The sequence below is a fragment of the Aplysia californica genome, unplaced genomic scaffold (genome assembly GCF_000002075.1).
Source record: "Aplysia californica isolate F4 #8 unplaced genomic scaffold, AplCal3.0 scaffold00118, whole genome shotgun sequence".
NCBI lineage: Eukaryota > Metazoa > Mollusca > Gastropoda > Aplysiida > Aplysiidae > Aplysia > Aplysia californica.
Genome location: NW_004797388.1, coordinates 606,977 through 623,004, shown reverse-complemented (window position 1 = coordinate 623,004; position 16,028 = coordinate 606,977). Strand labels below are relative to the sequence as shown.

Here is a 16,028-nt window from a genome sequence, read left to right as displayed (position 1 = left end):
TCCTCCTTCCCCCACCTCCTCCTCCTCCTCCTCCTCGTCATCATCGTCATCATCATCGTCATCATCATCATCGTCATCATCATCATCATCATCATCATCATCATCATCCTTCTCCTCCTCCTCCTCTCAGGAATGCTTTGGAAGTCACCAAACTATGGCGACCATTTTCTGGCTAATTTATCTCTGGTAGCTGGCACCGGGCGACCCCCAACTCCTTCAGTCACAAATAAATATCTTGGCTTCTACTCTAGATAGATAGGTCTTTTTTCATCAAAAGCAAGATAGATGAAAAAGCCTTAAAAGGATGCCAATGACTCCATATGCCCAGAAACGAGCGAGCACCGGATCTAGCCATGTCGTGACACAATTTATGGTCAAAGTAAAAACCTGGGCCGGGGGGGGGGGGGGGTGTTATCTTCTCACCTAAAAGTAACATTTTCAGAACCTCTCTTGATGTAATCTATGCCACTGAGCTCAAAACATCCTGCTGGTGTAAAACAGTAATAATTCTGTCTTCTTCTCCATCCACTTTTGAACTGTTTCAAAGCCGTTCAGCTCATGCTGGTAAATAAATTGGTTACATCAAACTTTGAAAAGGACATATATAATATAGTGTAAAGCGCATAGAGCCTGCTGTTGAGCTGGGATATGCGCTACACAAATGCTATTTATTATTTATTATATTTATTATACATCTGTGTATAGCATGAAAGTCTATGTCATGGATTCTAACAAAATTACCTAACGGCCATGTGTGTATAGGGTGAACAGTAATAGACCCAGGACAGAACCTTGGCTTACTCAACCTTGGCGTACTCAACCTTGGCGTACTCCACAAAACAACACAATTTTCGATGGACTTTGTGACATTGACACAAGCTCGCTATGTGCGATCACTCAAATACAACATAAAACCACTCAAGCACAAATCTAGAAAAGCCAAAAGTTTTACGTAAATATTCCAGAAGAATCGAATGGTCAACCATAATGTAAAGCAACACTAAGATCGAAAAGTACAGGGTATCCACATGAATGGATTCCCAGACGAGCGCAATGCGACTGATACATACATTCATAATTTATATATATATAGATTCATCCTTTCCACCAGTAAGTCTAAGTTTGATAAAAGTATCGAAACTCATTCAACTGCTGAGTGATGCAGTGTGTGTCAGACCTGCCAACAACAATCAGCCTCAATATAAAATTGCATAAGATGATACGGCCGTCAAATGTCTCCAGCTCAACTGCAAAAGCGCGAACAATACCCAACCGAAACGCAGATGTTGGAAAATGTTGATGTAGCTATTACTACTACTCCATGCAAAAGATGTGTTGTGGTTGCCTGTAACTGTAACCCCGCTAGATAGATACAGATAATAAGTGACTTTTTTCCTCTTTGGAGAGTGAGGGGCACTAAATTACCCCACCGGACGCAAAAATGTCGTTTTGAAATGTGACCAAAGGTCAAAAAGATACATCCCCATTAGCAATTTGCTTTTCATAGCAGTCTGTCAAAATGATTTATTGAGGAATTATGAAAGTCTCAAAGAGAAGTTCGTGCTAGAAGTGTTCTACAATGTGAAAAATACATCCCCTGGGATACAAAATGACCCCAGACGTATGGATAGGGTTAAATGTTAAAGCTCACGAGAACCAGCACTATCCTCACCCCCAACATCCTCCAACGTATGTTCGGTTTCAGTTATAAATTGATCAATTAATATTGATGTCAGCAAGATGTAAAGGTCTGTGTCTCCTATTTCCCTCTAATGTTAGTTAACCAAACACAGCTGCGCCTGGTATGGCGCGTTCTTTATTTTTTTTTTAAAAACAGGACCAAAAGGCCAGTGTGACCTAATAGGCTATAAACTTGATCTTTTTTGACAAACATATGGTTTTTTAGCCACTGCGTTCCAAGTTTTGACCTTATACTTATAGCATTGTGCGGTCAAAAATTCGTGGTGCAATTTATTGTCAAAATTTCCTCAACTATCGAACATAATGTCTCCAGCTTTTGCAGAATAGACTTGTATCAATTTGTATTAACTGATCAACATTTAAAAAATATTTGTTATAGATTCTAGGACATTTCTTAATAAATACTTCATGTGTAATTTAAAATACCAGTTGGTGGTTTCTACATATTGTAAAAGGTTTACATCCCATTAGCTGGGGGTAATCTAAATGCAAGTCTGTCTTTTCTTCTAGTTGCGACAAAATGTGAGGCATCGTGGTGGAATCAGACTCTCGTCAGAATAATCAAAGTGAAGAAACTTGCATTTTTCATCAGGTTTGTGAATTTTTTTCAAATTGTTGTTTTTTGCTCAACACCTTTCATGCCCATTAAAAAACTCATTTCTGTGTGGATTTTTCTGAAAAATGTGATTAAAGGTACACACAATGTAAATTTTCAGTTACCACGGACTCTTAAGATAAGATAATAACTAGTCTTCGGCTGTCATTTTTTCACTAATTTTACCTCTAAAAATAGGTGACCCCCACCTCCTTCATTTGCGAATATCTCGACCTGTATTCAAGATAAAAGGATGTTTTTTTCATCCAAATAAAGACAATTGAACAAGCTTTAAGTTGATACCAATAACTCTACATGCCCAAAAATTGACGAGAGCCTGATTCCACCACGCTGCATCACAAATGCTTAATGAACTCATGTTTTGAGAACCTTTAGTGCAAAAAAAAAGTGTTCACTATAAAGTGCCCCATGCACGCTCAAATTTGTTTGATGGTGTGATCAAATATGTTTGACACAAATTTTTAAAATAGATTTTTGATCGTGCATTGGCGTGTTTGATGGTCAAAATAATATGATGTCAAATATTTAACTGATCTGTTTTCAGTTGATATTTTTTGTCAAACCGTCAAACTTTTTGATCGTGTGTCGGCTTCGTCAAATTTATTTGTGCAAACATTATTTTTTAAGTTGCAGCCAGATAGAAAAGATCTACCTTTTACATTGTCATCATCTTGGCGCCCTCAAAGGAAGAAAAAAAAATTATATTCTGGGACTGCTTGAAGTGTACCAGAGTTTGCCTGAACTATGGAAAGTAAAGAATACCGTGACCGAGATTTTTAAAAAGAAGATGTGTACGACACTCTGCTGCTGAAATACCGGGAGTGGTATGCAGATGTCGCAAAAGAATTTTTTTTTTTTTTAATTAACTCAATACGGACGAGTTTTCCGAGGGAGTTGAAGAAATTGGATGATTCTCAAAAGTCTGGGGCCGGTGCAGATGATATCTACGAGCCTTCATTGTGTTTTTAAAGCTCTTTTATTCCTGTAGTCAAGAAACACCGGCGCGGTCACTTTCTTTTCTTTTTTGTTTTTCTCCGCAAGGCTAAAGCAAGAGCCAACGCTGTTGGTCCGTCCATTACAAACTCTTGGCACAAACTAATGTTTGACCCCAAAAAAATTGAACGTGTAGGGCAAACGTCAAACTGTCCCAAAAAAAATTTGATCGAAAATGTTTGACAAACAAATTTGAACGTGTATGGGGCACTTAATAAACAAAATGACTGTTTTGTAACTAGTTTTTTTTTTCCACTAAAGACTGTCACTGGTGAGCAGTGAGTTAGGGCGACCACATAGAGAAAAGCCGTTCGCCCACGCTCACACAAGCGCACTGCCCGAGGCAGTGGAATTAAAAGAATCCCCATTGGCGCGCATATGACCTTATGCAGTTGCGAGCGCCGTAAAACACTCTACTAATACTATAAAAAAAGAATCCTCAAATGAAAACTGTTGTGTCCCACCTAGATAAGACTGTCAAAGAGGACGCGCCAGTGAGGTGCTGCACTGACGTTTCTCGCGGAATCCAAACTACATTCTTTCCAAGGCCGTCCAAAGCTGTCTGTGGCCGTGTTTTTCACGTTGCTGTTGTACCAAAGCAATGCTTCTACTTACGCGCCTACAGTTTGATGTAGGCCTAGCAAGTTATTCAAACATGGACACAGATGCGCTCAGATAATGGGACAAACGTAACTAAGTCCCCATTGTACATGTATTTTTATTGGTAGAATACGAATACAATATTATAGGACGCCGTACACTTAATGATAAAGATGAATATGATGGCGATGATAGTGACATTTATAAAACCGCGCGCTGACCCTCCCTCCCCACCCCCATCTCTCTCTCTCTTTCTCTCTCTCTCTCTCTCTCTCTCATAATTTGTCCAGCGTAATCTAGTTATTATAGACTAAAAGGTTCTGGGCGATATATGAGGTTAAAATGTCTCTCACGCCTTTAGCATTATTAATGGTTCTACCAGCAAGCTCCTTTGTCACACCCGATCACTGGAATGATACTTCAGTACGATTTTGGACAACGCCTTCCCTGTCTATGAAGAATGCATTCACTTAATGATAAACGGTCGTGTGTAACAGCGTTCCTCATTTGGGGTCAAGCAGGCCCTTTCCGAAGCTTAATGCGACTGACAACGCGGCTGTTGAAAGAACGGCCTCGAGAGGCTTTCTCTATGTGGTCGCCCGTAGGCTCACAAAAGTCTATACGGGGTGCCTACTACGTATGGGATCGCCCGATCGCCCGACCCGATTGCCTCAAAAACAAACATGTTTGTTTTCAGTTTCAGGCGTTCGAGTCGGGCGATCGGCCCGATCCACCCCTAGTGGGCACTCTACCTCCTTTTGTGTTGTATGATATGAGGTATTCCTTCTTTTGCCTGACCGCGGTTAAAACAAGATAAAATAAAATCGCTACACTCAGTCTTCTCAGATCTTTTTCAAACGGGTCCAAAATCTGGATGACTAACAGAATCTAAAAGCCTATTAATAAAGGTCACTGCAAACTAAGGTTCCAACACGTATTCTTTGATGAAAGCATACACCTAAAACATTCAAAAGTTGACATATTTTCCTCAACACCACACTTTAACGTTCGCCTAAGAAACACGATTCAAGAGATGGGGTGAGTAATTTTCGAGACTCTCACGGAGCACGTGGTGACGTCCAGACAGCCGGGGGATGAAATCGACAAGTTTACTCTGAAATGTGGTGACAGGACTGTGTCGCTGTCGCAAAAGGAGCAATTTGTAGGCAAGCTTATGGTAAGTCGTTTATTTTAGTGATCCTGAGTATGCTTCCAAAGAGCGGTTTTTAATAAAGGGCTCAAAGAGAAAAACTTTTTTATCACCGGATCAAGATTTTTGGGAAAAATAATTTTGTTTGATCGCTGGCCTGCAAAAGTGCCATGCAAAGTTTCGTGGGCATAGGTAAGTTAGTAAATGAGCTAGAATTTTTTTAACACTGTCAGACAAAAGTTAACAAGCTGGAGCAGTTTCTGTTGTTGGCTCCACCGCAGTTATCAAAGATCACAGTGTCAGCTTCTCAGCAGTCCAGCGTCTGGTTGGGGGAACCACGTACTCCCATGTTCTTCATTGATTACAATGATAAAAAGGGAATGTAGAGGTTTTACGTCCCTCTTGCCACAAATTGGATCATTTTAGAGATCGGCAGCTTTGGTCATGACAGTTAGTGTTGTATTGCTGGTAAAATTGCAACAGGAAGTTGAGATTATTTCATAACGAAATCAGGTCTGCTGAAGTTCATGTAATAATCATTATTAATTCTTAAGTACATTGAGCTTGATGTTGAGTGGGAATTTGCGCTATACAAAATGCTATTTATTATTATTATTATTATTATTATTATTATTATTATTATTATTATTATCACGACCAACCTGAGCTGAAAGAGACACAATGTCCTAGCAGTCCCAGCAGACACATGAGAAAATCCTTGATAAAAACTCTACCACATAGTTCTGCGTGCAACAAAATATAGACCTAAACGCCTTATCATTTATCCACCTGCTTGTCAAACTCGGTCACACAATATAGCAGGTACCATACAACATATAGCCCGCGTGTCCACCAAGCCGGAAACCGTCCGTCCAAATGTCGTCCGTCTCTCGGCTAGCCAGTAGTTGAAATGGGGCAACAGTATTTACGTTGTCAATCAGCGAGATATCCGTTTGGAGGTGTCCTCCAAAACGACACGACTGCTCCCTGTATAAGCCGGTAGGTTGGTGGACTGCAGTGTGTGGCATTTGTGTCTGGTCATGTTGTGACTCATCAGCTATAGCCAGCGAAGGCGAACAAAAATGTATTTATAATCTTAAGATCTGATATAAACACCTATGTTATATTCGTTATCAGAGCCTCAAAGTAAGCAAATTATTGGCGTAAACCACTGATTTAAATGCATGTTAACAATAATTGTTTATTTATTTTTAAAATCATTCACGGTTTGATATTCCCGCCTTGCGTTTCGTAACTTTTGACCTGCTCATGCATGTTGGAAACGAACGGACAGAATTCTCCCACTGACAAGAAATAAGGTCGTTTCTGGTTTGGTCGTAGACTTTCGGACAGATGCAAACCTAGGCTATTTACTACAGGCCGCGTATCCCGGACGGTTGGCTTCAGCATTGAAGACGTCAGGTTCTTTGTTTGTTTTGGTACGTGTTTTTCGGCAATCGCAACTGTGCAATGTCGTATTAGCGCGCAGAACACATTAAACATTTTCAGTTTGATAGGAATTAATTTTGAATTTTGTCTGGGTGGCTGCCGAAACCTACTCTTATCGATTTTGGACCACCAAAGGATCTTTAACGTGCGCAACTTGCACACGGGACCTCCGAGATTTGTCACCCTTATCCGTTATCCGAGACGGCAAAGTGTTAGATCTTACCTACCTTAGGATTAGGGGTACGGCTGAAAGACAACAGTAAGAAGGATCCAAGAAGTAGCAGTAGAAAGGCTGCAGAAAGAGACAGGAGCCCAGAGGAAGGGGCAACGGGCAAGGGGGAGGGGGGAGGGGGGGGGGCAGAAAGTGGAGACGAAAGCAGACGACAGAACATAGTTAGAGAGCAGGAAGGAATTTGAAAGGAGAAAATTTTAGAGAAGAAAATTTCCGTCGCTATCAGGTTTTGAACCTGAGGACCTATTGAATGAGAGGCAAACACCGTAACCTCTAGACCACCAGAGCCCCCTCTTGATAACTGTTTAAAAGTAAAGTGCATGTATCTCAGCGTTTTTGTTCAAAGGTTCTCAGTGAGGTGAACGAAGATCAGCGCGGAAAGCGACGGATGTTAACCCATATATAGGTATTTCTGGAGTCATCATTTTCTCCTTTGACCTTCCTCGCTTTCTTTTTTTTTCAGAATTTTTCTTCTGAGGTCTCCTCTCCAAAAGCTTTCCAAAATTGCTAAATATGTGATAGATCTGCTGCACTCATCAAACCGAGTACATGTATCTAGGTGGGAAATACGAGCTTTGTTCGCTAGTTTCAAATCAATATCTCACTCTCTCTCTCTCTCTCAATGGCGCTTAAATGACCAAAATTGTGTCGATAGTGCCGTAAAACATCTACCCAATCAATCAAACTCTCTCTCTCTCTCTCTCTCTCTCTCTCTCTCTCTCTCTCTATCTCTCTCTCTCTCATTCTCTCCTCTTCCCTCTCTGTGTGTCTGTGTGTGTGTCTGTCTATTTCTCAACGACTATTAACGATCTCTTCTTTGCATCTGAAGAAGTTCCCGCGCCCACGAGAAAAGCCCACAGGCAAACGCTGAGTATAAAATATCACCTGAATGTCGCGATTCCTTAATTGGAGAACGTGGACGAACATTAGAAACTACACAATGGTAAGTATCATGTACAATATTTGAGTTGTGGGTGGTTAGTTGGCGCTCCAGCGTGGCTTTGCTCCTTCTTAACTTTCAACAAACATCTTTTGTCCTTACCTCTCCTCCTTTTCTTTGAATCTTACTCTCTCGTAACACTTCTAACCGCCGACACTTATACTATGACCCAACTGCATTGCAAGTGCCGTAAAAACTGTTACTAAAACTGATTATACATGTTCAATTGGCTACTTCTCAGATTTTCCAAATACTGTTTGATGAATGTACTTTTAACTTACGGTGATAGTCCTCTAATATTGATCTCCGGATCGGGCACAATTGATTTATATTTATTTATTTATTTATTTTTTGGTCCCGTGTCCCAATTTAATGCCAGATATTTGTAAGTCACATAGATGATATGGGTGGTTCAAGCAACGGGTAATTGATACGTTTTATTTTAAGAACGAAGAAATCTTCTTGCTCTTTTTTGGCTCCTTAGTCAATATGCTTAGCGGCACCTCCACTCGTCCAAATAACTCCACTCTAATTGACACAGTTCCTGGACATTCAAACATATGTTTGACATCCTCCTTTTCATTGCCGCATCTTCGGCAACGTCGGTTGAGCTCTTCATTTACAAAGCTCTTATACCATCTCAAGCTCCAATGATGGTCCGACGCAGTCTCGCTAGCTCAACCTGGTCCCAGCGACATGTGATACTTTGTTCCTGCTTATTAGAATACCCAGAATACACATCTTCCAGGTGCTGGTATTTAGCTCTGCATAGTGGTTCTCTGATTTCCCTCTTGATCATTGGAAAGACTCCTCTGTATGTTGTTGGTTGTATGTCTTCTTCAATCTCTCTAGCTTCATTAGCAGCTTGGTCTGCTGCCTCATTTCCTTCGATTCCGACATGATTTGGAATCCACTGGATTTTTATTGTGGCAGTGGCTTCACTGAACTTGCGTCGCAAATAATTTATGTCTGAGTGTTGGCTAGCAGTCCCTTGCGGAGGGACTGACTGTCAGTCAAGATCAGCACATTGGTTCTACTGCGGCAATTGTCAGCAATCCATTGTGCAGCAGACATCATTGCCTGGCATTCCTCGTCGTAAGATGATGTAAGGAATGCACCTTTAGTTTTAATGATTTCTGTTCGTGGTGGTTCATCATTCATTATCACCACTGCTGGTGCTCCACCTTCGCAGTATCCGGCGACAGCCGATCCATCAGTGAAAATCGTCACATTAGCACCAACCTCTTTGATCACACCCTCTGTCTGCAGCTTCACGTGCCTTTACAGGGTCATCACCTTTACTCTTCACTCCTCTCAGTTCTGTCCGGATTTTGATTTTGCCAAGGATCTCCTATGGACGCATTCTCACCAGATTGTTTGGTCATCCATTCTCTGCTTCAGGGGGTTGGTCTGCTAGATCGGTGCCCATCCGAAACCAACTTTTCCTGTTGTTTTTAGGTTGGTCACATAGCGCAGCGCTTCTGTTGATGTTGCTTTCAGCTGACCTGATACAAGGCGGAGGGCTTTGTTTTGTATTCTGTCCAGGGCCTTTGCATTGTTCTCACTCAACCAAGGCTGCCACGCTGGGGCAGCATAATCCATCTTGCTTTTCACAAAAATCTGATATACCTTCTTGAGCGACTCCTTACCCCACCCTAATTTTGATTTGTTGACAGCACCGATCACCTTCATTTTTGAGGTTGCATTTTTGGACACTTCGTCAATGTGCTTGTTGAAGATTAGTTGTCTATCCAGACAGACGCCCAGAAGGCGTGTAGTGGGGTTGAATGACATCTTTTTTTCCTTCGATCTGAATTATTGGTTGCCACGTTGCTTCCTTCGTCCATGTTGAGAAGAAGCACACTTCACTCTTGGTTGCATTCAAGGTAAGGGGAAGCTCTGATGATGATGATGATGATGATGATGATGATGATGATGATGATGATGATGATGATGATGATGGTGGTGGTGATGTTTAAACATGTTTAACGTTTTTAAGTTTAATATTTTAAACATAAGTATAATAAATGTAATATTTAATTTGAACATATTTTATATTGCCATAAAACTTCATATTCATCATATGCTCAAGTCTCCGCCAACTTTTTGTTATTTCTTATCGTGCCTACTATAACGATGATGATGATGAGGAGGATGATGATGATGATGATGATGATGAGGATGATGATGATGATGATGAAAGTAACCAACTTTGTAGAAGGCCCCCACTTTAAAAGAAAACTTTCCCACAGCATCACTTGTGAAACCAAAAATGTAATCTACCTCATATCCTGTAAAGTCTGTCCAGCTCAATATGTAGGTCAAACTACCACCACACTAAGAGCTAGTTTTAATGACCATAGGTATTCAGTCCAGAAAAACTCCAGCACACCAGTTGGCCAACATTTCAACAGTCCTGGTCACAATGGTAGCCTACCTCCGATTTGCAGCTTCAGGGAATTGAAATAGTCCAATATCCCACTAAAGAAAAACTTAACCAAAGAGAATCAATGTGGATTTGGAACTTGGGGTCTCACAAAATTCTCACTGGCCTTAACATCGACGAGCCCCATTTTAAGGACCTAAAATTTACAACGTAACGTACTAATCACCCCTTATGTTCCTGCAACCCCTTCCCTTTGGCCCTGCCTTTCTGTTATAGTTCTCTCTCTCTCTCTCTCTCCACTTTTTGCCTTCGTGTTTCCTCTCCTCTAGCCTTTTCGACTCATTGATTGTGTTCACCGCACCCTTCCGTCATTATATTCCTTACCTCCATGCATATGTCCCCCCCCCCCCCCCTCTCTCTCTCTCTCCCCCTCCCTCTCTCTCTCTCTCCCTCTTTTCCTTTCCCCCTCTCTCTGCCACCTCTGGCCCTAGTGTTTCTCTTTCTCTGGCCTTTCCGATTTGTGTTCACAGCACCCTTCTGTTATTATATTCCTTACTTCCACGCACCTTTCCACCCCCCCCCCTCTCTCTCTATCACTTCTGGCTTTAGTGTTCCCCTCTCTCCGGCGATTTGTACTCACCGCTCCTTTAAATATTCAGACATTTATGTACGCACTTTAGTTTTTATAGCCTGTGTATATGATGATGATGATGGAGATATTTCCAATATTGTCCAAACCACACCAATACGTAACTTATAGTGAACACTTTGTTGCTGTGGCGTCATCACTCATTTATTTGTTTCTCAAATACTATGTTCCTGATGAAGCCTTATTGGCGAAACGTTGAACTGTGAAAAATATATTTTTTGGGAAATACAACAAGGTCTTAACTGTTTTAATACCTTCTTTATACAATGATGATGATGATGATGATGATGATGATGATGATGATGATGATGAAGATGATGTACTTAGGCCTACTCAGGTAGGGGGTGGAACTTTAAGTAGAACAAAATTATCTTGCAATTTTCATCGTTTTTGTGTCTTTGGGCATTGCAATTCTTTTACTTTTCTTTTTTTCTTATTCTTTATGCACTATTCCAATCTCCTCAGTAATTCTAATACTTTTCTTTGTCACTTTGATCATTATTATATATTTCGTTTTCTGCATTTTGTATTATTGCTGCTATTTATCGATTAGTAAATTTTTTATTAAAGTATTGGCAAAAGATACATTTGAGTTAGTACTCAGGATTTGAGTACTCGAGCACCCACTCGAGTAAGTCGTTATTACTCGGACTCGGACTCGGACTCGGACTCGAGTAAAAAAAATAGTGGACTCGCACACCCCTACCATGCATTTCTTGGCCTCCATAGTTCCACCTTTCAAGCTCCACCCTCTTCCTGTTGCTCCTCCCCTCGGCGATCCTCGCTCACAGGGGACAGTGGCACCACGACGACGAGTACCAATATAATGGCGATGGCGACGACTACGACTGGGGAAACGAATATCATAACGATAACGACCTCGACGACGGTTACGACTACGACAACGGCAACTATTACGACAATGGCAAGGGTTGCGACTACGACTGCAATGAGACCACCACCCCGGCCCCCAGCGGACCTGTGGTTCCACAGCTGCCCAGTGACTGCTCACAGCTCTACGCCGTCTGTGCTGTAATTAATGGCGGGGCAAACGGAAGTAGTCTGGGACAGCCTCCAAACGCTAACCAGACGGGGAACAACACTCAAGGCAGGAAACTCTCTCTGGCCGGAGCTCAACAGGTAGGTCGGGGGGGAGGAGGTGATAAAAAATGAAATATATGGTTTTAACTTCCCAACCAACACTACATGCGTCAGGTTATCTAACACAGTTGAGGACCTCCGAATCTAACGATCGTCTGCGAAAGAACCGAACCAGATGGGTTTAGTGAGAGTATTGTCATTGAAAACTCCATAAAGAAGACCTGAGTTCAAATATGCTCAGTCTGGGATTCGAACAGAGGCAATCCTCTCTTAATCCAGCATGATACCAACTGAGGTAACGGAGCGCCATGGGGTGGGGGTGGTAGTAGGTTTATTTTTACTTATTATTTATTTTTTTGTAAGAGTTTTACGGCACTAGCAACTGCATAAGGTCATATGAGCTGAGCGCGCGGGACACATTAAACAATTATCATTTTGGTAGGAATTTTGAATTTTGCCCAGGTGGAGGCCGGAGCCTACTCTAATCGATTTTAGGACCACAAATGGATATTTAAAATGCGCAACTTGCACACGGGACCTGTGAGATTTCTCTCCCTTATCCGAGAATGAAAAGTGTTTGATCTTACCAACCATAAGATCAGGGGTGCGGATGAAAGTTAGCAGTTAAGAGCCAAGGAGTGGCTGTAGAAAGGATGTAAAGAAGAACATTTTCGGTCGTTGTCAGGTTTCGAACCTGGAGCCTATCAAATGAGAGATGAAAATCGTAACCTCTATACCACGATGCGCTTTGGTGGTTCCCTGTCTACAAATCGTAGTCAATAGTCTGTTTGGGTCAAGAGAAGCACGTTGATACAGTTGTCTTCATTTAGGGCTGGGGAAAAGTAAGACAGGGAGGCAGACAGAAACAACAGAGGAAGAGTAATGAAGTGGAACCTACTACATGCATATTAGGGGCCTTCTCCACCCAACCTCAGGTGTCAATAGATTAGCAACGACTGTGTTACGTGTAATTTGCCAACAAAATCATGGTACGTGAAACAATGTAAATGTCGCCATCGGTACCGGGTTTTTTTTCCTTTACCCTTTAAATAATTTTACGCCACTATCGACTCTGTCAAGATCATTTTGGAGGTGAGCTTTGACCCTGACTGTCAGGCCCAACCTGGGGTGAGTGGGATACACACACAACATCCCAGCAGAAAAACGGACATACTCGGTAAAGTTTCCCCAAATCAGAATTGAACTCAAGTCTTCTGCGTGCGATTATGAATTCAGACGCCGATTCCGGTGAAGACGCCACGTTTCGTTTCTCAGATAGAGGGGGATGTCTTTTAGAATAATCTTTGAAAAAATCTTTGCTTTTGAAATTGAGATTTTTATCTATTATTAGCATTTTCTTTGTGGTATCGTTTGACACCTCATCCCTCCCTGTTTTCCTTCATAACATGCTCAGTCTATCTTTTTCCAAGCCTTAGCTTTCTGAATTATTTACGTGTGGCCAATAAAGTGTTATACGTATGCATATACGTCAAAGACACATGAAAAGCAAACAAAAGACACCTGAAGATGACCCAAAGGAGACCCTTCCCCCCTCGCAACTGCATAAGGTCATATGAGCGCCAGAAGATTAGAGGTGTTACACGGTAGTAACAAACATAAAAAAGAAGGAGGGGAGATAAAGACAATAGATGTTTGATAGGAAAGAAGGAGCAAACCACACCAGAGCACCCTCCAACAACCCACAATAAGTAGAGTAGAGGAAAATGACGATAGTAAGGATTAGGAAAGAAAAACCAGCAGTTCCCTTTTGTAGTTTAGGCGCAGTTATGAGCATGACATTGTTGGGTCAGGCCATTTACAATTCTACTGTACATTAGAACGAGAAATGCCCCCCCCCCCCTTTTGGGAATGGCCTAAAGACACTTCAGTCAGTGGCACCGCCCCGCCTGGGGTCCCCCCCCCCCAAAAGAAAAAAATGTCTCCACTCAGGAACCGAACTCGGGTTTTAGGAGTGCCACAGCGATGCGCCTAACCGGTTTTGTGTCTCAGCAGGATGCTGTTGCAAACAGCCGATTCCAGGCGCTCATCAAGATCTGTGAAGCCCAGACGAGTCTGTACGCTTCCAACTGCGCATGCGCGCTGCTGCCGTCCGCCTGTCGCGACCAGCGGTTCCGTGCCCTCGCTTCCTGCTCCGCCTACCTCACCACAATCGCACGGCGTCCTGGCTGTATCTTCGGCAACCCCAACCCTCCCACGCCAGTAGAACATCCGCCCTCTCTAGTTGTCCCCATTCCTGCCCCAATCCCTGTGGAACAGCCCCCCTCCCCCTTAGTCCCCATTCCTGTCTCCGTCCCCGTGGGTCAGCAACCCCCCTCGCCCGGGACCTCTATCCCAGTAGGTCAAGGTCAACAACCCCCCTCCCCTGCAGTCCCCGTCCCAGTGGCGCAACAACCACCCTTTCTTCCCCTCTTCGACGCAGCTCGCCAGGAGCTCTGCGCCCAAGCTGGCGACGCCATTAACACTGACCCGTCCCTCATGATTCTCTGTCGGGCGGGGCCAGTGCTTCTTGCCCGTAAGTAAGGAATTCTATGTTCACAAGAAGAATAAACGAATAACGTGTACCATTTGCTATTTTTATTGTAGTTGTAGGTATGTCTCTCTTTAAAAATTAAGCGAATTTTGATAAAAAAATAATATTCTGAGAAAATCTCTGCTCTGTTTTGTTTTTGTAAGTGTGGTTTGTAATACATGTATTAGAGGTATAACAAGAGAGTAGCAAACACAAAAATGGAGGAGAGATAAGGACGACAAATGTGTGACAGGAAAGAAGCAAACCGCATAAGAATACCCACCAACCACCCACTGAGGAATTCTACGTTCAGAAGGAAGAACGAACGAATAAACGTGTACATTGTATTTCCTTTATAGTAGGCATATCTTTCTTGAATTAATAAAGCGAATTTTGATTAAAAATAATATTCTGAGAAAACTTCTGCTTTGTTTGCTTTTGTAAGAGTTTTACAGCACTTGCAAACAAATTAGGTCGTGTAAATGCAGAAGATTAGGGGTGTCACAATAGAGTAACAAACCCAAGAAATGAGAGAATAAGGATGATAGATGTTTGATAGGAAAGAAAGAGCAAACCACACCAGAGCACATCCCAGCTATCCACAGGAATAATTCTACGTTGAGAACGAAGAACAAACGAATAGGCGAGTACATTGTTGGCCTACTATCTTTACTGAAGGCATGCCTCTCATAAAACAAATCGAATTTTGATTTATAGTATTACTCTGAGAAAATCTTTTCTTTTTCACCTCAAGATGATGTGCCTTATGTGACCACAGATGAAATGAAAGCTGCCAATGAGAGAATATCAAAGCTTTTGTTTATTTTTTTTCTTTGTCTGCGATAAAGGGGGACACATTGACTAGAAAACGATTATTTAATTTGTTAAAATGCTAGAAGATCCCACACACAAGAAAGACAAAGACAATACAGAAACATAATGAAATGACGATTTAGTAAAGAGGTGGAATCTACCAGTACTGCCTTCCAACCACGAGCAATATTTGTTAGTCATCTTTTTCAAGTTGTTGAAACACAATAACACAAATAATTCTCTGACTCCTTACACATGGATGCGAATCAAATTGTTATTTTCGGTACATGCGCAAATTTGCCCATTCAGAATGTGGGAAAAAAGAAAGTAAGACAACACAACGAAAGGCAAGATGGAAGCCACCTACTGACATCATAGTTCGAGCGCCAGATGAAAAAGCTTGTTTTGCTTCATAAAGTTTTTTTCTTTGGTGATTCTAACTGAGTTTTCATTGCTGATTTCAAATCTAATGGGGGCCAAATGCTAAACTTTGAGCATTTTTGTTTAAAAGTGAAAATCCAAGATGGCCGCCGTAGAATTTCGAGTAAAAGATCTTGTGAGGGATATCATGCATGCAAAGACATAAAAATGTACAAACTGAATTAAATAGCATTCAGTGTCACAAAAGTTACCACATTTGATGAAATACACATCAAATATTCGATAAAATGGCAACTTCAAAGAAAACAAGATGGCCGCCATATAGTTTTCATAAATGTGCTGATCCGCAATACACTTGAAATCGTCGCATTAAAATCACGACCTCGCATGGATAAGTTCTGTCTCGTGGCAGAGGGCGACACACACACACCCACACACACGTGTATATATATATATTTATATATAGTCTACAATATTACTTTAAAGT

At 41.8% G+C, this 16,028-nt stretch overlaps 2 protein-coding genes across 3 annotated transcripts in view; both read left to right on the top strand.

The window, feature by feature from the left end:
- The window catches only part of LOC101849198 (2-succinylbenzoate--CoA ligase), a 29,277-nt gene extending 23,831 nt beyond the window's left edge, over window positions 1-5,446 (top strand). The window contains exons 11-12 of the mRNA XM_005095994.3: window positions 4,994-5,087; window positions 5,294-5,446. Of these exons, the coding sequence (XP_005096051.1) occupies window positions 4,994-5,087; window positions 5,294-5,446 (247 nt within the window). The remainder of the gene's footprint in view (window positions 1-4,993; window positions 5,088-5,293) is intronic.
- A 2,137-nt stretch (window positions 5,447-7,583) lies between these two features.
- Window positions 7,584-14,767, top strand: LOC101864057. 2 transcript variants are annotated; one of them, XM_005095973.3, is made up of 3 exons: window positions 7,584-7,684; window positions 11,446-11,856; window positions 13,831-14,767. In XM_005095973.3, exons 1-3 carry the CDS (start codon window positions 7,631-7,633, stop codon window positions 14,356-14,358), a joined length of 993 nt encoding a protein of 330 aa, XP_005096030.1. In that variant the 5' UTR covers window positions 7,584-7,630; the 3' UTR covers window positions 14,359-14,767. The 2 variants fall into 2 exon arrangements, with proteins under 2 accessions (XP_005096030.1, XP_005096029.1); XM_005095972.3 differs by having other exon boundaries at window positions 13,828-14,767.
- Window positions 14,768-16,028: the final 1,261 nt, after the last annotated feature.